The sequence below is a fragment of the Pocillopora damicornis genome, chromosome 9, assembly GCF_964200805.1.
Source record: "Pocillopora damicornis chromosome 9, jaPocDami1.2, whole genome shotgun sequence".
Taxonomy (NCBI): domain Eukaryota; kingdom Metazoa; phylum Cnidaria; class Anthozoa; order Scleractinia; family Pocilloporidae; genus Pocillopora; species Pocillopora damicornis.
In genome coordinates, this window is record NC_142678.1 from 1,140,881 (window position 1) to 1,163,681 (window position 22,801).

The window sequence follows — 22,801 nt, forward strand, 5'->3', positions numbered from 1 at the left end:
AAACTAAACTAATCACAATAAAAACAAAGCAGAGGAAATATCACACAAAGCTGATACAAACTCTCAATCTCAAATTGGCTAGGACTTCCCCTTTCTCCTCAAAAAGCATATGGTGGTGAATTCTCACAATCTTTTCATGTCTGTTTTACTTTGGCCTTTTTTGCTTTACTTATGACATTTTCATAACTATTTTATTCCAGTAAATGATAGCCCATGTCCAATCATGAAGATTGTTAACTGTAAAGATGTCACTAATGACTGCATATTGAACCGGGACTGCCCAAAGCGTGCAAACTGTCTTCCACCATATTGCTGCTATAATGGATGTAACTACTATTGTTTCTATAATTGTAAGTTGCCATTGATTGTAATTAACAGCTTTCAGAAGCTGTGCAACACAGATAGAGAGGTATGCTCTTTTTATTTATACATAAAAAAAAACTGTAAACAATCATGGAACTTTTGTCACTCACAATAAAAAGTAAAGTTTTCTAAAAGATGTTTTTTTTTTCTGTAAGCTGCCACATACCAAAAGTCAGGGGTGCAAAAAAGAAAAGTATTATTTTGTACAACTCATGGCTTACATTTTTTATTTTTCTGTAGATTCAGTTCCCACATATCCTCCCATAGTAAGTACTACTCACTATTCTGTTGTTGTTAGCCTCAACATCCTTGCATTGATCAGCATGCACATTCTCCTTACTGTTCCCTTTACATTTTCTATGCTGTTACCAAGGAGAATTTGCAATTGATGGTTAAGTGATTCTTTAGCATGCAAGTATCATTTCCTTAATTTTTCAGGTCCTTTATGTTTGGTTTGTTAGCATCACTGAGAGAAGAGATCAGATTTTAGACTCTGTAACAGGGGTTAAAGGATTGTGGAGGTCCCATAGTCAAACAGTATAGCAGTTGATATGGGGAGTTCTAAAAAGATCTGAGGATTGAAAGCATTGATTTACTTTAGCTGTAGTATGGAAATTTTGAAATATTGAGCGAACTTTTCCACATTGACCCTAACGTAAGAGAGCTCAGTGATATTTCAGTTTCTTCTCTCATGCTGTGGGGATTTTCCAGCAAGAAAGCTCATTTACTGTTGACTTCTTTTTAACATTATAGCCAGGAAACCCAGGTTCTCGAGGACCAAATGGTGATCCAGTAAGTCAATATCCTGACTTTTTATCAAAAATCCTCTTTAGGAGTTGAATGACTGATCAAGGAAGCATAAGAATTGGTGTTGTCTATGTTTTCTAAATATATTGATTCAATCAGAAGGTAGTATCTTAATGAAAGTTTTGTGTTAAACCTATTTAAATGAAGACCTACAGTAGTTACAAAATTCCATAATGATAGCTTTTCAACAAAATGTAACAGCTTGCAACAGACTGCTGAACACAGTTATCAAATATGCAACTTTTGCTGAAATTTTGTGTGCCAAAATTGTTTACAATTTGTCATGGCAACTAAAACAAGAAAAGCTCTAAGTGCTAAATAATGAAATACTTTGACCAGTTAAACATGGTGCCCAAATTGTGTACAATTTGCCTTGGCAGCTAAAACAATGAAAGCTCTAAGTGCTAAATAATTATTTAACTTTTTAGACCAGTGATAGTTGGTGCCTACTTTTTTCTCATTATGTAATCAATAAGTGAAGTACTATAAATAAATCAGCTCATATATTGGATCACTTTCTCTGGAAAACGATTCACCTCGGTGTTGCTATTTTTATAATGTTGAAACAAATTTATTAAGTGCAAGGAAATACTGTTAGAAGTATGCAGGCATAAATTTTGGGCCATATATATAAGCAGCAAATATATACACGTGTACATGAAATAATCCCAATGAGCAAGCAATGAATGATCTAACAATGATGTGCACATTCAGGGTTGTCAGTTATTTTGCGGCTTTTGAACTTGTAACTGCTTGGTTTATGTAGGAGTATTGAAATAAGCTTTTTTAACCTAAACTCATTGTCACAGTAAGTTCCTATAACATTACCAAAAAGTGGTTAATTTGATAAGACAGTTATTCCATTCATGCCTGTTTGATAGAAAAATGGTTTTAGCATCCTGGTTGGCTATTTATCATCTTTTATTCCACACACACTCATGGAATAATTGTTAAATATTCTGCAGAGTATGTCTATGAGTTCTCATGGTGTTTCTCTGATTATTTTTTTCCTCGATAGGGTGACCGTGGAGAGCCAGGCCCCCCAGGTCCTCCTGGACCCAGAGGATATAATGTATGTACTGTTTTAATCATGTTCCAAGTAGCTTGTGTCCAAAAATCCACAAATTCTTTGGCAGAGGATCAGTACTCAACAGCAAACTAAATTCAAAATGGCAATTGCTTATGGAATAATACATGAGCACCCTTGTTATCGAATTTTTCTTCTCGTGTTCATTTTGATATCTCACAAGTGATTGGTGGGAATGAAAGAGATATCAAGTTGAACGCAAGAAGAGAAATTCCATGCCTAAAGGAATCCATGTATTATTTTGTTTATTAAATAAATACCTTTTGGCCTTAATGATGAGAAAATTCAATAAACAACCTTGCATTGAAAATGATGAAGGTGTTGCCATTCATTCATCAACCTGTCAGAGTGGACGGAAAGATAAATGACATGTCAGCAGCTGATTGGTGGTATCTCACATATATAAAAAAACTATTGTAATTTTACATACCTGCAGTTGCTGCTTTTCTCAGGGCTAGAAAACCTTGTAAAATACCACAGTCAATAACAAAAAAGGCATTGGCCTTCACTTGGGCTTCCATCCATGACAGGGGTGTTACTAAATGGAGTAATGTATTAATGAGTATATGATGTTGTTAGTAAGTCATTCTGTTACTCTTTGGAGGCTTTTAGAGCAATCTCATAGAGTGAGACTAAAAATTTTTTGTGGATTTACTTCACTTCTTTTAATAGCCCCTTGCCTTGAACATCCATATTTTCATAAAAAAAAAAAAAACTTAATAATTTTCTCTGAGCATCTTTGGATGAAAAAAATTGTGAGTTTTGGTGCAAACCCAACACTATTGTGTATTGTTTCAATTGTTTAAAGTGTGATGTGAAAAACAAGCCACGAAAGCAGTTGGAGGTTGTTGGCTGATGATTAAATTAGATACCCAACACCTGCACAGAATTCCCACAAGTGTCATTTTGGAAGATAAATGACAACCCTAAACAAACTTAAAACTTGAGCTTTCAACAGGAAGCTTAAGAAAAAGTTATACCTCACATCATGATAGGTCTGCAATGCATAAATGGTAGAACAATGTTGTGATCTCTAAACTTCTTGTGGCCTGTGTTACAGGGTGACCCTGGAAGACCTGGTCCGAAAGGTGAAGCAGGAGAGGCTGGACCCGAGGGACCAGCAGGACCTCCAGGAGGTTCAGTTGGAAGTGTTAGTACCTTCCTGTCTTTTGACTTAAATTTAGAAAATGAGAGAATCAGTTATGTAACCAACAATGTCTGAAATTGTTTCTGGAAGTTCTTTAGTTTGAGATCAAGGAAGAAAAACTTTTACCTCAACTTTCTATGGTGACTGAAATGGTCACTGCTTGGAGAGCTGTTTACTTTAGGGATATAGAGGAGAACCATGTTCACGAAACAATTTATTCATTGTGATCTCTAATATTTAACTACACCTATAGAGTGTCAAATATAAACTATAGAGTCCATGCCTCTATGGGTTAGCAGTGTCTTTTGAGATCATCTAAATAACAAATTTCTGAGTTCTCCATACAGTTTTCTGTACACTTCCAATGATACTTACAAGGAGGATTTAGCGAACAATCAGGAGCTTCTTTATTTTGCCTTCACTTACTTTATTCTCATAAACTCAACGTGTGATGATGTTGGGAAAAATTAGATGTTTATCACTCTAAAATGTCATTAACCCTTTAACTCCCATGAATGACCAAGACAGAATTTCTCCTCAAAATATCAATACAATAACAACCGGGTAAGTGATGAGAATAAAGAAAACTGTCGATTTGGCGATAATTAGTTGATCCAGTAGTAAATTCCCTGAACTAATATTGTAAGAATTGTATGGTTGACAGTAAGGAGAATTACAAATTTGATCTGGGAGTTAAAGGGTTAATTAATGGGGGTACATGCAAAGCCTTTCGTCTGAAAATCGATGTTCATTCTTATGCTAATGAGATATATTTTCCATCAGCCTCATTTTAAAAGTGAGGGTCTTTGGAACTTGGAAATGGCTTGCTAGTTGCATATGGTGGATGAAAAAATATTTTGAAGCTTTCCTGGAAAAAAAGAGAGAAATGTCTTTAAAAGAGTTTCTGTAATTTATGAGAGAAGTACACTCAAAAGTCCATGCAAGGAAGGGGCTCTGCTGAATGTTAAACATTGTATATATTTTTAAATAATTTAACCCTTCAACTTCCAAGATCCGATTGTTAATTCTCTCTTCTAGCTGCCACACATTTCCTTGTAAATTAGTTATGAGAATTTGGTGTTAGATGAAGATAACAACTTTTACCTAATACATTTGAGTGTCCTCATTACCTGTTTGCTGGATAGTCTATGGATATTGTAGGGAGAAGTTACTTGTTGATCACTTCTGGGAGTTGGGTTAAGGTGTATATTGATCATTTCAGGCTGGAGTAAAAGGACCCGATCCTGGTCTCAGCCGGGATGGTATCAAAGGCGAAACTGGCCCTCCAGTAAGTCCCTCTTCAACTGTATTTCTATAAATTTTATTTGGTATCCTTTTGCGGTACAAAATCTAGAATGCCAACATAGTGAACTTTATAAATAATTGTATCTTTGAACATGATGCATAACAAGTTTGCTTGAAATTTCATAAATGTTTCTGATTTGTGCCTCATCTGAGACAAAATGCTACATCATTTATATCTGACTGCATTATGTAAAAAAAATGTATGTTTGGTAAATCAGATTGACTAAGATCCTAGCAGGTGAACTGCTATTAGAGAAACTGCAGACAAAAAAGCTGAGGAAAATGAAGGCTGGGTTGGAATTCAGACTCCTGCCTTTCAGACTGAGTCCACTTACCAACTGAGCTATGAAGTCACTTGGTGAAACCTGGCAAATACTAGAGAAATTTTTGTTCCTATTTAAAAAAATTTGATTACAATCCAGTGAAACAGATAACATTGTGACTGCAGATGATATAGAAATAAAGAAATGCTCCTTGCAGGCGAGCTGCAATTGAAGAAATTGCACAGAAGACAATTAAACAGTTGGTGAACTAGAATGTGGAGTAATTGTTGATCATGTTGTCGTAACAAACAGAGAAGGTTTGGGTGATAGTGATTAATGCACTCTTGAGTTAGGTAAGAAAAAATGTCATCAAATATTAATATTATGTGAATTTTTTATAAAACTAGGGTCCCAGAGGACCTCCAGGAAGCCCAGGAAAACGTGGACCCCCAGTAAGTACAGAATACTTTAAACTTTTTTCTTTACCTTTTTTTGGTTATTATTTCCTTATGTCTCAGTACTCAGTACTTTATTAAGATGGTCAGGTACTTTGTATGCATTTTGATTGCAACAGAACCATTTTCTCACCTTTTAGGGGTCAAATGGGGGAGCAGGACAGCCTGGTAAACAAGGAGATACAGGACCCCCTGTAAGTGGAGATAAAACTATGAATTAATGCACACATTTGAAGTACAGCAGTTGCACTAAAGGTGGCATTTCAGGGCCATGACATCCACTCTCAGTGATATCCTTTCAATGGTGCTTGTGATAACTGTTTATATTCAATGCTATAGTAACAATTTTCAACAAAAGTTTAACCGGGTACCAACAACTTTCAAAGATCTTAATTCTTGTTTTTAAATCATGTACCTCTTATGTATTTATAGATATATTTATGAATTGTTTGAACTTTCCATTTCAAAGCACCATGAATTCTTGGATAGGACACTAAATTTATAGCTTACATATGTTGAAATTTCATCCAGTTTTAAGTTGTGATTTGTAGAATTGGCTTCAAAACACCTCTTCATTAATACAAATTGTTCAGGTTCTCATTATGAAATGTATCAGGAAATAAAATTAAATATAATAGCTTTGTTGTCACAATGTTGCTAGAGAATTTGGCACAGTAGTGGGGGATTCTGCAATCACATTTTCCTAGGAACTCTTCATTGCTGTGCTGAACTGTGTCATAATCTGGTTTGATAAGGTATTTTTCTGGTTTGCTTTCAGGGTCGTCCTGGTCCGCCAGGACCCAGAGGAGAAGCTGGACGTGATGGCTTTGATGTAAGTCAAAGTAAAGTACAGTTGTGCCAGGTTAAACAGGGCCATCAGCAATGACAAAACCACACAGCAGCCAGGTTGTGCTGGATGCCGTGTTGTTTTGTTGCAAGATTTGGGACTAGGCCTTCCATCATGGTAAAATGAGGTGAAAGTCTTGGCCTAAAAATGGCAGGCTAGCTAACAGCTTTGATGGGCTCTTATTGATAGCTCTAAATCAGCTAATTAACATCTGAAATGTTGCGCCTTTGTGGTCCTTAATGAAAATGAGTCTAATTAAAGTGATGGAACAGTTTTATTCATAGCCTTTTCATGGCATTGTAGCATCTAGTCATTTGCATGGGCTTTACATTAAGGAAGCTATAATGTGAACCTGGATTCTACTATATTTTGGCAAAGATGCATCTGTTTGGATTGGCTACCCAAATCAAAAGTTTTATGAAGTGGTAATTTTCTGAAGAAACGGTGGTGCTGTGTTGTTAGGGAGTATTGCAAGATGATTTAGTTTTGTCAACTGAGTTGATCATGGATATTGGCCACCATCAAGATTTTCAAAAGCTGATAATTAAAAAGAGCGTTAACTCTTGGTCATTAGCTGACTAAGGGCTTACGCTTGAAACTTAAGCTGCAGAAACTCCTTACAGCAGCTAATACACATAATCAACTTAGTTGACATTCATAGGTTGTCATAGCATTGTTCGTGGCCAGGAGTGTAAATGGGTACCAGCAACTGTCAGGGGATGCAGGGGGGTTGGCTTATAATGCACCTTTATCCTGCTCTGAAGGTGTAGCAGATACTCCTTTCTGCTCAGCATCATGGGAATAAGGATGGGCATGTATGATCTATAATGTGGTTCTGAATCAGTGTGTAATGTATGTCATAGGGTGACCCTGGAGAACCTGGACTTAATGGAGAGGGTGGTCCACCTGGTGCACCAGTAAGTAATGCATTTCATAACTGCTGGTTATAAACCTGTAACATTTATGAGATCCTTATTCAGTTGGGACTTTATACCAAGGTGTGTTGATATGAAATACTTGTTGTGTTGTTTGTTGGTTGACACTGAATAGCACCAGAAGGGGTGTAGTCCTTCAAGAAAGGGTCAGTGATGAAGACAAGAGCAAGAATGACATGCAAAAAGATATGAATGATCAGGAAACACGTGTCAAATGTTGAACCACTTTGTGTGCATGCCAATAGTGTAAAAGTACTAATCATCCTAAGAATCTATAAGAAACAATTGCCTATACAGCTACTATAATCTCTAGGACAAAATCCCAGGTAATTTAAAAAATCCTAACGTCTTCAAAAAAAGGAAAACTTTCTTTACTGCCAGAACAACACTGCAAACATTTGTCTTAGTATCAACCTTTCCTTTGGTATCATTATTATATATATATTATTACTAACTATTTTCTAGAAGCATATTTCTGCTCTCCCTCATTTGTCTTATTTTAGCAAGTTAACTGCACTTAAGGCTGGCTTGAATACTTAACAGTCTTTTAGCCTTCTGGCCCTTCATTTCTCCTATTTCTTAGTGTGCCTATAAATGTTTTCTATCATAAATCTGTAATGTGCAACAGTGAATGAAAATTTTATCATCATCATTATTTTTCTAATCTAGTTTATTAGCAGGTGATCTTACATGTATGTCCATTTTTCAGGGTCCCCCAGGACCACCTGGTCTGGCTGGTGATGTTGGTCATAAAGGAGATGTGGTAAGAATGGAAAACTGAATCTCTTTGTGCTGTAATTTCAAATCCTTCTGAACAATCGAGGTGGTTTTTCAATGTTCCAGGGTAATTATTTTTCGAAATCAACTGTGAGGTTATTAAAAAAAAAAAAAAAAAAAACAGTAGCTTGTGTTTGAAATGAGCAATATGGTTGGCAAGAGAGAAGGATAGACTGCTTTATTTTATGCAACTGTTTAATCACACTTTAAACTTAGACCATAATGACTTCATTAATGTCAATTTTAATCTGTGTTTGCTGACCTCTGTACATAGGTTGTCCTTTGTTTGTCACATGGCAAATTTAGTCACCAACACTTTGTCCTTCTTGATTTGGTGATTAATGTGGTTGAGAAGGATCTCAGAAGGATGAACTAATTTGCCACTTTATCAATAGTCAACAAGAAAACCACCTTTAATAGAATTTGTTCATCTCTGTCAACTACTCCAACTTGAAAAACTTGAAAGGAAAAACCAAGGGACAGTTAGTAATGACTTTTATTGTGGTTTTCCTTCAGGGAGAAAAAGGACCTAAAGGAAGTAAAGGAAACTCTGGAGTTCCTGGTGAAAGGGTAGGACTAAAACCTCTTATTTTATCTTCACACTCATTTTTGTAAATGGTTGATGGTGGGTTTTAAGTGGTTACAATTCTAAGTTCAAAGCCCAGCGCTGTGTTTCAGAAAAAGCTGTGTGCCGTGGGCAATCAAATTTGGCTGATTCCTCTTAATGGATAGCTTGGAAGACACTGCTAATTATGTTGTTAGCCAAAAGAATAACTTGAGAACTTGTGGGAATTTTTGTTGTTGTATACTTGGTAAGTTAAACTTCAAGCTGCTGATTGGTGGTGTTTGTAGCATGAGCTATTCCAACCTGAAGCATCTCTTTACTCTCTACACCCCAACATCAGTATGCATGTTCTCCATACTTTTCTCTTAACATTAGCCATGGTAATGATAAGGAGAATTTGTTCAACAATCACAATTTCCTTTAGCTGGCAATAATTTTCCTTATTTTCACAGCCTTATTACTGGATTTAGAGGTGATATTTCAGGGAGAAATTGGATGGTAGTTACTCTAAGGTGAAATTGTTAGGGAAAATCTTTGATTAGTTGCACAGTTTTGGGATGAAGAAAATGTATCTGGCAAGTAATGATCAGTGACAAGGCTAATTTGATTTATTTAATAAACGATCTTAACACAAATATCTATATTTTTTCTAGGGATCACCTGGTACTGCTGGGACCCCTGGTTATGATGGTCAACCTGTAAGTTTCTTGCCCAAATACTCTAAAATATGTGTTTTAGTCTAGTTGCTCACCTCTGCTTGAGTGCATTCAAGATGTAGAATCCCTTCCAGATTTTTCTTTTTTTGCTTTTGGTTTTCTCTTTGGCATTTAAACCTGTCCTTGAAACAGTTGTTGGCACATGGTTTGTAGATCCAGTGCTTCATCACATTGCAAAATAATACCAATAATTTGGGAGATATATCTTTGCCTTGAAAGTTGTACCTCATGAGTTTGTAGAAACATGACTTGAATTAACTTTCTGGCCCCAGTTGTTTGAAGGCTGGGTATTGCTATGCACTGGATAAATCTTAATCCAGTGGATGGCACAACGCATTCTGTTACCATTTATTGGCTGGAAAGCGAATTATCCAAAGCATAGCATTATTTCCCTTTAGAACAACTGGGCCTGCGGCTAGTTTGTACTAGATAAATATGTGTCAATAAGCAGAAACTTTGAACTGTTTCAAAGAAATGACTTAAAGTAGCAGAGTTGAATCCTTGGTTCCTTCATTTTCTTCTCTCTTGGCAAGGACTTTGTGAGGCTGATATTTACAGAAAATAATAAGGTAGTAAAAAACGGACATAATTGTGGTGTGATAAGTTTGCATGCCTTCAGCTGAGCACAAGCAAGCAAATGTGCACCAGCTGCCCACCAGGCTTTAGTGGATTGATGGAGATAAATACCAAGAAAGTGTAAAAAGTTTTATCTGCCTTTTCACAGATACATTTACCACTTTCTACCATTTGGTTTCAGAGGATTAACCAAACTTTCTGTTATGATTTTAGGGAGAACCTGGATTGGTTGGTAGCACAGGAAAGCCTGGGCGACAAGGACCAGTTGGTCAGAGAGGAAATGAGGGGCCCCCTGGACCACAAGGACGCCAGGTATGAATTTAATCCTATAAATTTTGCGGTAACTTGTGTCATCCAATGATTTTGCAAATACTATAGCAGTCTTGTCATCTCAAAATTTGCTGTTGTCTCAAGTAAGCCTCTTGTTTTCTCATTCACCTAAAGGATAGTCATCTTCCTAGCTGGTCTTTTAAATTTGTGACTTCCTTAGTGGATAAATGTGCGTCAACATAGGCTTTAAAGACAGCAAAAACATTGTGAAAGCTTTGTCACTCTTCAGAAGAAGCAAATCCTCTGTTTGATGAGGAAATGTGTTGATTGACTATGAAAGTTTGTAACTGTGGATAAAAAAAACTCTTCCATACTGAATTTAACTGTTGAAACTTTCACTACAAATCTGAATTACTATGATCCTTATTGAACATTGTATAAATTTAAGACCTGTGACAATAGTGTAATACAACCAAGTGACATACAAAAAGTCTTTAAAAAAAAAAACCAAGGCAAATTACCCTCAAAACCCCAAGGGTTCACCTTTTTTGGAACAGCAAGGACACATGACTCACTCATCACAGGTGACTTCTGTTCCAAAAGAAATTGGTGCCTTATTCATGGGAATGATAGAAATTGGAAGAAGGCATGCAGCAGCAGTTACAAAGTTTGTATTCTGAAAATTGCTTCCCTGAGGATTTCATGAGAACAGTCTGATGATTCAATGTCTTAAGAATGAGTGTCCTCCAGTTAAGAAGCATGCAAAATTTTCAAAACATCTCAAGCAAGGATTTTCATCTTGATTTCAACATTTAGGTCCCTTAACCCTCAACACCCTAACATCAGTATGCATATTCACCATTATACTGTTATCTGTGCATTTTCTAAGTTGCAGACAAGGAGAATTTGTTTAAAAATCAAGAGCTTCTTTAGTTTGCCATCGTTTCCTCTATTTTTGTGACCTTAAAAATGTGATTCAGGGGTAATATTGTGAGAAGAAATAAGAGGCTAGTCACTCTTAATTTTTAAAGGTTTCAGGAGAATGCCAGGTGTTGGAAAATATCAGTCTTTGTTGGATGGGTACTAGAACAAAAAACAATTGAGTTTAGTTACTAGCTGTTTCATTTCCTTTGTGTTATTGGCAGTGAATTAACCAAAAACATGGACATCTTTTCCTCATCAGGGTCTAAGAGGACAAAGAGGGTCTCCAGGTCCAGTAGGTATTTCAGGACCTAAAGGTGATGCTGGCGAACCAGGTATACAAGGAAGAACTGGAGATCTGGGTGAGCAAGGTCCTCAAGGTATAGCAGGAGCAAAGGGTGAAAATGGAAGAGATGGAGCATCGGGCAAGAGTGGAGTACCAGGAGAAAAAGGATCAGTTGTATGTATATGTGTTGTCTTCAATCCCTTGTCCTTAACCTTTTACACCATGTCATCAGTATGTATATTCTCGTTACAGTTTTCATTTATGTTCTAAGGTGCTAACAAGAAGAAATTGTGTAACAATCAAGAACTTCTTTGATCGGTGATCATTTCTTTATTCTCATGACCTTTATATTTAACTATATGAAAGTTTTTGTAAGGAGAAATTAGATGCCAGTCACTCACCAGGAGTACAGAGTTAAAGGAAACCTCCTATGATCTACAGCTGAATTAGATAAAACTTGACAAGGATTAAAAAGAATTACCCATTCATAATTACCACATAAACTTTGTTTTTATACAATTTTTGTAAAAAAAAATTTTAATGAGTCAGTTCATTTTGCAAATAGAGACATGATATCTACAACAGTATTACTCAGATGAAAACTTTATTTATTTGGCTCTGCAAAAAATCTGTATAGTTTCAGGATTGTTACCAAGGACCTGAAACATTTCAAGGATTTTGATGTAAAATGTTTAAAAGAACTGTTAGTAATTATTTAAAATGAAACAATATTAATGTTTTCACTGCTCTAACAATTTTTTGGGGTAAGTTTGATACATGATAGACAATATATTTTGGTTCTCTCCCATTTCTGTGTGCAAACCAAACTCAGGACCAAAGAAGGCTCTTTTTTTATTTTCAAATTTGAAATTTGCCAAAGAAGGGAATTACCTCTATCTCTTTCATAAACTTCTGCCTGCAAAGTACTGATAACTAGGTGTTTGATTCACTATGAGTAAAGAAAACTAGAAAAACTCCATTTGTTGCCTTATTTTAGGGAGTCACTGGAGAACCAGGTCCCCAAGGTCAACGAGGAGCTCCTGGAAATGCTGTTAGTACTGTTGTCACCAAGACACATTGGCTTTTACTTTGTTATTGTAGCATCAAGGAGGAGGGGAGGAGGGTGGAGAAAGTCCAGAACTCCTCCTCCGCCTCCCCCCCTACCCCCCCATCAGAGCTTTGGGTGTTTTTTAAAACTTGTCTGAAACCAAGATTCTTCCAACAAGGGAATTGTTTGTTTACAGAGCCTATTAAGTGCATTAAATTACACTTTCAATTTTAAATCTTCCTTAAAGTTTTTCCCATATTCTCATTTTTTTTCTTGACTTTTTCCTGACATTTTTTCCAACTTTCTGTGGGAGGTTGCTGACCCCAATCTAGTTACTGCTGTTGACTTGACAAACATTGCAGATTCATATTGTTGTTAAAACAAGATATTTTTCTCTTCTGTGGGATGCCAAAATGGCCAGCACTTTTGCCATGCTTCTAATTCTGACATTTGTTTTGAAAACGTCCACATGTGATGGCATTCAACTTGCAAACTATATTCCTTTGTTGTAGGAATACCACACTGGATGTGATGACCTAATTGAAAGCTATTTTCATGTTGGGCTGGAGTGATTCCCCTTCAAAATCAAAGTTGAGAAAAAAGTCAGGAAAATGGTCAGAAAAAAAGTTGAGAAAAAAGTTGGGAGAAAAGTGGGAAATAAGCCAGGAAAAAAAATGAGAATATGGGAAAATTTCTTTGTCTCAAAATATCTTCTGGCTTATAAAGGATGTAGTGCCAAAAAAGAAGAATTCTTTGTTTCGATATCCCCACCCCAGTATTATTTTTTTGTTATTTGCTCCTTACTCTGATATGTGGCATGTATTCAGCGCTGTGCTTACTGACTTGGTATTGCAGTTTTAAGTGTTCAGTAGAAGTTTTTCTTGTTTATCAGATTTACTTTGTCATGCAATGAGAAATTTCTTTGCATGAATTAATTTCTCTTTTGCCTCACAGGGTGTTCCAGGTGCTCGAGGAAGTTCAGGTCCTCCTGGTGACAGAGTAAGTGCTAAGAGTGTACAATGGTAGTAGATGTGCTGGCTTTGTGGTCAGTGTGTTGGACTTCAGGTGGGAAACATAGTGGTTTGTTTCTTCAAATGGAGAGGTGAAGGTTTAAGATCTGGCTGGTTCATTGTCTTGTGTTTCTGGCAAGGCATTTCACCCTCATATTGCCTCTCTCCACCCAAGGGTATGAATGGTTACCAGTCTGGGAAACTTTATAAATTTTTTTTTGGGGGGGGGAGGGGAACCTGCATTGGACTGGTATAACATCTGTCACTGACTTCATGTCACTCCAGATAAGAAGGTCTCTATTTAAGCCCTGGGGGTACTTTGTTGTATCCTCATGTAAAACTTCCCACTCATAATGTCTCTGTCAATCCTGGACTATTAATAGACGCCATGAAACTGTCAGGTGCCAAAATGCCAGGTCCTAGCTAGGTCATGCTATTGAAGCTTGGATCAGTTTGTGGGCTCCTTAGCTGACTTCACCTTTCAGTGGTTGTAAGCAAGTCTGTGTATGCTGGGGCTTATCCAGTGTCTTTTTTTAAAAACTGAAATGTCTTCCATTGCCATAGGGTCGACCTGGTCGCCCAGGTTTGCGAGGATCCAAGGGAGAAAAAGGAGGCCAAGTAAGTTATTAACCAAGAAAACCTTCAACCCTTTACACCCTAATATTAGTAAGTACATCGTAACAACAGTTTGTGTATTCTCTATAAAGTTCTCTGTACGTTTCCCAAGGTACTGATAAGGAGAATTTTTTGAACAATCAAGAGCTTATTTTATTAGCAGGCAATCATTTCCTTTATCTCATGACTAGACTTTGAAGGGTTTTACCTCATTAATGATGAATTTCCAGCAGAGCAGCTAAAATGGATATCAGTTTAAAAGATTGTGTAAATGAACCTCGAATAGCAAATTGCAAGGTTATTTATTGGTTTTTATATCATTGACTTTGATTTGATCTTTTCTAGGGACCTCCAGGTCCAATTGGGGAACCTGGACCTTCTGGTTCTACTGGCAGACGGGTGAGGTTTAACCTTAATTGTCATATTTACCCACCATATGGGTTTTTATGAATTTTGCATTTACAACCTTGAACCTTTCAAGTTTGCTTATCTCTTTGGTTTGAATTGATCTTAATTGTAAATGAAGACCAGAATATATGAGTTTCACAATTTTTTTCATCAATTTTTTCAGGGTCAAACTGGTGCAACAGGCCCCCCTGGTCCAGTTGGTGCACCAGGTGCTCAGGTAAGTACATCAAAACTTCAGTTTGGTTAACTGTGAGAAAAAAAGATATAAGCCTCATTCTGTACTTTCCTAGACAGCTAAGTGAGATACTGGACAGAGATCCAGCATCATTTGCTCGACAGCTTCAATTTAGAAAACTTTTGTATTTATTCAGTTACTGTTTATTTCAGGGTCCTCCTGGTCTTCGTGGATCACCTGGTCCTGATGGTACTCCTGGTCGAAAGGTAACTTTTTGAGATTTGTCTTCATTTCCTCTGACAAGTGGAATCAAATCCTGCTGTTTATGTTTGAATGTAACTCTGGCTGGCCTCTTGTACTTTATGCAAGGAGTTGCACCCATCTAAAACATTGTTTAGTCATAGGCAGAAAGACAACGACATGTGCTGATAGACAAAATTCTTCTGACCCCTTAGATAAAAATCCAGTTTCAGCAAAATACATATAAGCTAAACATGTGTCTTCTAATAAGCAGTCAAAACTTGAACAATGATGCAAAATTGTCTCAGAAGTGTTCTGCAAAACCATTCTTACTAAAAAGAGAGAAATGATCCTGTGATCTGTTCAAAAGCCTTATCTAGTCTAGAAAGGAACAAAATGAAAGCAAGATAATAGGGACAGTAAATAAGACATGGAAACTAAGCTCTAGACAAATTCACTTCTGACTGTATAGGATCGTAGTCACACTTAATTTGAAGGGTAGCACTAAATAGTTTTTCCATGATTTATGAACTGTGCAGGGATCAACTGGAGCACCTGGAGAGAATGGTTTCAATGGAGCAAAGGGAGATAAGGTAAGCTGAGAAACAGAGAACCAGTCAAACGTCTTTTGAAGCTGAAATCATTCTCAATCTCTAAATATGTGATTTTTTAATGGTATTAAGGTATCTAGAGGAGAACCAATAAAATGTGAAAATCCAAAATTAAACTTCAAGTTAGCTCCCATAGGCTATATGATGTGGGTTTCAAAACAGTCACCTGATCTATTGATAAGGTCATCTTTTGCATGACTTTTTTAACCCTTAACAAAACTTGTACCTCTTGTTTTCTAGGGATCTGCAGGTGAACGTGGTGAACCTGGCCGAGTTGGTGCAAAGGTGAGAAATGAAGAAAGTAATAATTCATGGTTTAGCCCTTTGTGCCCTCGCATCAGTGATCAGTATGCATTTTCTCTCTACTGTCCTTCATACATTTCCTAGGGTTCTGACAAGGAGAATTTGTGTAACATGCAGTAGCTTCTTTAGTGGGTGATCTTTAATTCTTGTGACTGTAATATGTGATTTACGGGTGATAGGAGAAATGAGGTACTAGTCACTCTTTAGGGTCAGAGGGTTGATTCCAGATATTCTTGACAATTCTTCCTGATCTTGCTCTCTTTTCAAGAAAGAAAGGGCCTGGTAGCATCATTTTGTTTACATTGTTTACATTGTTTACACAAGTTAGATATCTATTCTTTTATTTCGTTTTGTTTTTAACTTTTTCTTGTTTATTTAGGTCTGGGAAAGAGTTGCATTATTTTTTAAGGGTCATAGGATAATGGAAACGGGATGATTGGGACAGGGTATTATTTGATTATATTAACCTAAGATATGACTATGCTGTGGTTCTTGGCTTGTTAGGTGACATTTTTGAGACTTTTCTCAATGCCATATTAATGTGCTGTTTCTTCCTTAGGGGCCCACAGGTCAACCAGGGGTACCCGGACGAGATGGCAAGACTGGTGCACCGGTATGTACAACTTGACAGTTAATCAAGGCATAAAGTCCCTATATAACATTCTGCCGTTTGTCAAACTATACGGAAGTTCTGGGAATTGATTGGTTGCTGCTAACCAGATTTGGGCTTTAATTTTGCTGTGTACATTTATGCATGATAATGAACCTTTATTCTCATGACATCAATGTGTGATTTGTGATTTAGGGGTGATATTTTAAGGAGAAATTAGATGCTAGTCACTCTCAGTAGTTAAAGAGTTAAAATTTACTTGCATGTCATAAACTTTGTGATCAGTCACTTTCTTATTTGCCTGTTAATCAAATCAAGGTGATGTTGTTCTTTTAGGGTGACCCTGGAGCAGATGGTTCATCAGGAGCTCCTGGCCAGCAGGTATAAGAACATACAAGAGATTTTTTTCATTAGGCAGAATTAAGATGCTTGGAATCCCTTTTGTAAAAAAGTTGGGAACAATTTTGTCACTGACTTTAGGGTTATTTGAAGGCTTTTCACGTCATTTCAGTGAGACCCAATACAAGGGTAGTCATTGGATACTGGTATATTTATTCACTTGTTTATTTGTATTGTTAGGGTGCGCAAGGAAATCCAGGACCAAGTGGACTTACTGGACCAAAAGGATCAATGGTGAATGATAATGAAAATGATAGTGATATTCACTGTGATAATTGTATTAAAAGTTAAAAAATATTGGTGATAGAGAGGTAAAAGATAAGCTCTTGTTAAGCAATCATGTGGCACTTATTTGATGCTATTTTCAAGGAAAGAATTTTGAAAGTGTGGAGGCTTTCACCCTCCAGAGAATTGATTTTGTAAACCAGCAACTTTGCATTGAGCTATAATAAAATTGATAATATCGATATCAATATTAGTAGTAATAATAACTATAATAATTTATTGGTAATGATATTATTGTACATTGTGTTAGGGAGAACCAGGTGTGGATGGTGACCCAGGGGCACCAGGTGCTCAAGGAGCAAAGGTAACTGACTCTTCAGAGTTAGTTCTTAGCTGTAACAGACAAATAAAAGATATATTAGTAGTTATCTTCTCTTAGTTGTGGCATGGTCTGGTTATCTTTGCACTCTGAATTTAAAGGTTAAAATCTAAAAATTTTAGTAATTCTTTAAAATTTTTGCATACCAATTTTAATTGGAGTGGTTTGTTTTGAATATATTATTAATTACAGTATTGATGTTAATTCTTTTTCAAAATATGTTAAAATGAAGCACAGGAAAAGAAGAGAAAGATTATTGATGATAACTCTACAACAACTGTATATACCATGAAATAGTGGGAATTAATAATATGCATTTTTTTTTAATGTTTCTTAGGGTGAAACTGGAGCACCAGGCAGACGTGGGTTGACTGGCATTCCAGGAAAACAGGTTTGCTTTTTAAAATTCAAGTACACATTTTGATTCTCATAGTGTTTTTCTTCCTTTTCAGTTGCAGAGAGCCCATTATGCCATTTGTAAATAATGTAACTGCTTGTGACTGGTTTTCATATGTGGAGAAAATCCCCAGAAAATTTGGAATTTGTTCTGATTGCCAACCATCCCAGATTTTTTTTTTCTGCCAAATGAAAACTTGAAATCAGAGAGATCCACAACAGTTAGATTTTGGTTTAATCCTTTACACCTTAACATCAGTATGTATAATTTATACTCCTGTAGCAGCTGTAGTTGGTGATCATCTCGTCTATTCTCATGACTTTCATGTTTGATTCAGGGGTGAATAGTATGGAGAAATTAGATGTTAGTCACTCTCAGGGACTAAAGGGTTAAAATTGAGAGATGACATTATGTTGCTACCTAATTATTAAGTCATACAATGTTATTAACTAGTGAAGCAATCGTGATTTAACCCTTTAACTCCCAAGATCTGATTGTCAATTCTCTCCTCTAGCTGCTACATGTTTCCTTGTAAATAAGTCAGAAGAATTTGGTGTTACATCAAGGCTTCTAAATCCTACTTGATAAGTTTGCATATTCTCATTAGATGTTGGCAAGATAATGAGTGGATGTTATAAGGAGAAGTTACATGTTAATCACTTATGGTAGTTAAAGGGTTAAGGAGACAAGCCAATAGAGGAAATAATTAACAGAGTTGTCACTAAGTGACTTTGTTGATGTACCCCTGTCAAGTTGTTGTTGATGTTCTTGTTGTTTTTTTTATTAATTCATTTTTCCAAAACAGGGAAGGCAAGGTGAACGCGGAGAAAGAGGACAGACTGGTGCACAAGGGTCCCAGGTATATATTCAGTTAAAAAAATTGACTTCCGATTCAACATATAATTACTATACTCAAAGTAACAGATCAAAAGGGTTTTGTGGCATTTTTTTTAAGTGGTGGATGTGATGAATCATTGTTACAACTTGCTTTGTTAAATCGCTTCTGTTTGTATTTTTGTTTAGGGATCCCCTGGTAGTCAGGGACCACCAGGTCTACCTGGAAAGCCTGGAGAGACTGTAAGTGCCATTATCTATTAATAGAGAGTGTGATGTACCACAATGCTGTCTTATGGTGTAACTGCTGTGAATATGAAAGCAATCTTGGCAGTAATGAACACTACTTAAGCAGCAGTTAAAATAAGGCCTGAAAAACGGGATTTGAACCCATGACCTCTGCGAAACTGTTGCAGTGCTCTACCAACTGAACCAACAAGCCAACTGGGAGCTGGTCATTTAAAATATATAATATTTTCTTGAATTAAACTCATGAAATTATGGACTTTCTATATTCAGCATGTGAGTGGCAGAGGTTCAACTCTGTAATAAAAACACCATTGCTTTGAATTTTTTCTGAGACAATGGTATGATATCTCTTCACCAGCAATAGTTTCCCCCTACCAAATTGAAATGCTATGAAGGAGATAAGGCATAAGAATTTAAAAGAAGTATAAATTAGTCAGTATTGTTTGATTTGATACCAAATTCTCCTAACTGACATCATCAGAAATATGTGAAAGATGTTCAGGAGAATTACTACTAAAATCTTTGAAGTGAAATGGATAGTTTTGTCATTTTAGGGAGCATCAGGAGAGAGTGGAGTGGATGGAACTCCAGGAGCAAGGGTATGTTTTTCTTTGATTTTTTCAAATAGACCAAAATCAGTGGTCATTGCTTACTGCTCTGAAAAATTGTTCATGTATAGCTGCAGGATATTTAATCATGGCAGTACTCTCTCAGAGCCCTGTTTTCCTCGACAAAACCAGATTCAAGTCATTTACTATATTGTGTACTTATTTACAGGGTGAAAGAGGCCCTCAAGGAGATCGTGGACCTCCAGGTGCTGCTGTAAGTATTTTTTTTCACCTTGATTTCTTGAATAATCAAATCTAATTCTTGGTGATTTGAGTACCAGTAGGACTGTCTATGCTCATGCTTGGAATTTGGTAAAGTAATAGAAGAGATGTGAATTGATTCACAATTTGATTTGCATCAAGTTTAAATTTATGGATATTTGATTAATATTATCTATTTATTTTGTTGTATATTTATTTATTGATATCATTGTATTATCTCATCTACATAGGGTGCTGCTGGAGACCCTGGTGAGCCTGGAACACCTGGTGCTGACGGCAAAGCTGTGAGTCAAAAATGTGTTGTTTCCTGAATTACTGCATACTACTGGCAGTGAACCATGCATTTGTTAATGATCCTTACATATTACTTGCTCTTAGTTGTGTGATTTATTCACAAATTGCACCAGTATTTGCTTGATATCCCATCCCAGAAGAGAGCGCTGAAATGTAATGTCCAACCACTTTGCTTGTCTGAGGCAGTGCATCAGACTGCAGGAATAGAAAAGACAAAACAGCCATTTCGTGGTCAACTTCGCAATTTTTAGGTCAAATCTTTGCACTTTTGGTTCTCATCAAAGTTATGACTGCAACATACAGCTCAAAGTTTGAGAAAAGCATTAACATAATTGTAACTCATCAGTGATGATAATTATGACAAATTGAAGGTTAATTATTTTGTTATGTGTATTTCTGTTTAGGGAGAGAGAGGTCTTCAAGGCCCACCTGGCCCAGCTGGTTCCCCTGGTCTGGCTGTAAGTACATGTTCACTTGTCATATTTGTTGTCTTAATTTTGGACAGGAAGTTCTTGATATGTCAATACTATTGCTGTTAAATAGCTTAGTCTGCAGCAGATCCTGCTCAAACTATTCTTATGTGTGTTTTGCATTGCCTCTGGTCCTGCACTACCGCTCAAATCTTTTAAACCTCCTGAAAGCCTGTGTCTCTGTCTCTCTCCAATCTTACTGTGGCTGCCTATTTTAGTGGTTTACCTTTCTTTGTTTCTCTCTTTGGGGGAGGGGGAGGGGGTTTCTAAAGCTTGAGTGAATTATCTCTGAACTCAGCATGACAGATGTAGTTTCCAGAAAGCCATTTTCTTTGTCTTCCTTTTGTAACCTTGTTTGCAACTGGAGGTGATCCTCAAGTTGCTAGCTTGGAAGCTTTTGCTTATGACGTAACCCAAGCATGATTTTAAAATACATTCAAATTTTTTTATATTAATGTTATTCATACTCTCTTAAGGGTTTACCAGGACAGCAAGGACGACAAGGGGCCACTGGAGCAAAGGGCTCAAAGGTGACTTTACATTCTGATCCTTAACTGAAGAAAACCTTTCATGAACTTTGCTAATGTGGAAAAGTAAATACTTGATCCAGAAAATTGGACCAATAGTAGAATACTAGTAGAATTGTGTGAAAATTCCCAATTCATGATTGATGATAACATTGAACATTCCAATCTTACAGAGGTTTTAAGCTTATTTCCAAGAATTGGAATATTAGTTTGGAAACCATTCCCCTCTGAGATCTGAACCTGGAGGAAGGATTGTAAGAAAGTTCATGTACCCCTCTGAGGATAACTTTTAATGAATACTCCAGTCAATAGAGCATTTGAAAACAGATTTGAATTTAAGTGAGCAGACATTTATCTGGTTATGTGATTTTTTTTTCAAATTATTTTGTTGACAGGGAGATGGTGGACCTGTTGGAGAACGAGGGCCTGATGGGAAAGACGGAGAGCCGGTATGAAAAAGTCCTAACTCTTGTTTTGCTGTTAGATTTGTTGTTGTTTTTGTTCTATTTTTGTTTGCTTGCTTTTGGAAGTAGTAGTAGCTTTTTGTCAACCTCTACCTAAGAGAAACTTTGTGGCAACTTTCTGACACTTGATTTTATGAAAAAGTTGACAAAAATCTCACTTCCATCAATCAAAACATTAGCAAAACTTAATTAACGACCTAATAGCTAAACAAGAATTGATGGCCACTGTTTTTGTGCACTGCACAAATCACACCATCAACATTCCTAGAACCTCTTGTATTTACTTTTACCTAAAATCCATAAACCTAACAACCCTGGTTAACCCATCCTAAAGGCCTGCAGTTGTCCCACCGAACTTGTTAACTTGAAACATCAGCTTTGAAGCTCTCAATAGGGGTCAAATTACATTATCAACTCAGTTGATAAACCCAAATTATTTTGTTTTACTCCTCCACTGCTGCAGCACCTCAGTTTCTTTACTGAGAAACCTACCCCCTTTACTCTTTGGGCAGGTTGTTTGACAATGAAGCCAATGCTAATTTTTTTGAACTGCATGTTAAGTTAGGCTCTATTCAGATTCCAGGCTCTTTAAGAACTGTAACCATCCTAACATTTTGTTCATTTTGGATTTTCACAGGGACAAGATGGAATGCCAGGACCTCCAGGACCTCCGGGCCCACCAGGAGAAAAGGTTAATTTTTTAAGTCAAATTTTGACTGCATTCTAATTAACAAGTAGACTCCATGATGTTGTGCCTCTGTTCAAACATGATAGTGATGTTTGAAAGTTGTTTTTGTATTGCAGGGTGAGGATGGTGTGAATGGTCAAGATGGCACTCCTGGTAGCCGGGGTGACACTGTAAGTTGTTAGGTTATACTGTTACTGTATGCCATACTTTACAATGTCAAGACTCAAGTAAAGCAGTGATCATCCCAAGTGGCTGAAATTTTTAGCAATTGTAGAAAAGAAGCCTGAAAAATTCAGGTTTTGAACCTTTGCTTCCTGGATACCAGGTGAGCACAGCTACCAAATGAGATACAAAGCCACGCCCTCTCTTAGTCTTTCCCTTCATAGTTTTACAATTGTTTATAGTAAAATTGGGAAAACCTCCAGGAAAAGGAGTTATTCAATTTGAATGCAGACGTCATGTTTTTTTTATCCACACTTTTTACTTTAATCTGGGGGTTATTTTAGCAACAAATTTATTTCAATTTATGAGAGGTGAGTCATAAGTGTATGTTGCATCAGGTGGCCAAAACATTATTAAAAATGGAATTTAATTGATTATATTTTAGGGACCTCAAGGTCCGCCAGGAAATCCCGGTCCACCAGGGAGACCAGGACAAATGGTAGGTACTACATTATATTTAAAAAATTGCTGTAGGGATAAATT

General features: G+C 36.6%; 1 protein-coding gene across 4 annotated transcripts in view; it reads left to right on the forward strand.

The window, feature by feature from the left end:
- Window positions 1–22,801, forward strand: part of LOC113685699 (uncharacterized) — a 42,436-nt gene that overhangs the window by 4,614 nt on the left and 15,021 nt on the right. For 3 of the 4 annotated variants that reach the window (XR_016179551.1, XM_089181665.1, XM_089181666.1), the window contains exons 2-40: window positions 201–350; window positions 604–629; window positions 1,117–1,155; window positions 2,189–2,242; window positions 3,318–3,407; window positions 4,627–4,692; window positions 5,380–5,424; window positions 5,568–5,621; window positions 6,206–6,259; window positions 7,138–7,191; window positions 7,919–7,972; window positions 8,503–8,556; window positions 9,205–9,249; window positions 10,057–10,155; window positions 11,297–11,494; window positions 12,318–12,371; window positions 13,323–13,367; window positions 13,943–13,996; window positions 14,339–14,392; window positions 14,565–14,618; window positions 14,789–14,842; window positions 15,356–15,409; window positions 15,668–15,712; window positions 16,290–16,343; window positions 16,677–16,721; window positions 16,920–16,973; window positions 17,275–17,328; window positions 17,681–17,734; window positions 18,546–18,599; window positions 18,764–18,817; window positions 19,378–19,422; window positions 19,601–19,645; window positions 19,884–19,937; window positions 20,352–20,405; window positions 20,894–20,947; window positions 21,340–21,393; window positions 22,046–22,099; window positions 22,213–22,266; window positions 22,704–22,757. Coding sequence is in view for 3 of the 4 variants with exons in the window: in XM_089181665.1 (XP_089037791.1) it covers window positions 201–350; window positions 604–629; window positions 1,117–1,155; window positions 2,189–2,242; window positions 3,318–3,407; window positions 4,627–4,692; window positions 5,380–5,424; window positions 5,568–5,621; window positions 6,206–6,259; window positions 7,138–7,191; window positions 7,919–7,972; window positions 8,503–8,556; window positions 9,205–9,249; window positions 10,057–10,155; window positions 11,297–11,494; window positions 12,318–12,371; window positions 13,323–13,367; window positions 13,943–13,996; window positions 14,339–14,392; window positions 14,565–14,618; window positions 14,789–14,842; window positions 15,356–15,409; window positions 15,668–15,712; window positions 16,290–16,343; window positions 16,677–16,721; window positions 16,920–16,973; window positions 17,275–17,328; window positions 17,681–17,734; window positions 18,546–18,599; window positions 18,764–18,817; window positions 19,378–19,422; window positions 19,601–19,645; window positions 19,884–19,937; window positions 20,352–20,405; window positions 20,894–20,947; window positions 21,340–21,393; window positions 22,046–22,099; window positions 22,213–22,266; window positions 22,704–22,757 (2,333 nt within the window). In the remaining variant the exon portion in view is untranslated. The remainder of the gene's footprint in view (window positions 1–200; window positions 351–603; window positions 630–1,116; window positions 1,156–2,188; window positions 2,243–3,317; window positions 3,408–4,626; window positions 4,693–5,379; window positions 5,425–5,567; window positions 5,622–6,205; window positions 6,260–7,137; window positions 7,192–7,918; window positions 7,973–8,502; window positions 8,557–9,204; window positions 9,250–10,056; window positions 10,156–11,296; window positions 11,495–12,317; window positions 12,372–13,322; window positions 13,368–13,942; window positions 13,997–14,338; window positions 14,393–14,564; window positions 14,619–14,788; window positions 14,843–15,355; window positions 15,410–15,667; window positions 15,713–16,289; window positions 16,344–16,676; window positions 16,722–16,919; window positions 16,974–17,274; window positions 17,329–17,680; window positions 17,735–18,545; window positions 18,600–18,763; window positions 18,818–19,377; window positions 19,423–19,600; window positions 19,646–19,883; window positions 19,938–20,351; window positions 20,406–20,893; window positions 20,948–21,339; window positions 21,394–22,045; window positions 22,100–22,212; window positions 22,267–22,703; window positions 22,758–22,801) is intronic. The other variant, XM_027203235.2, reaches the window with a different exon arrangement.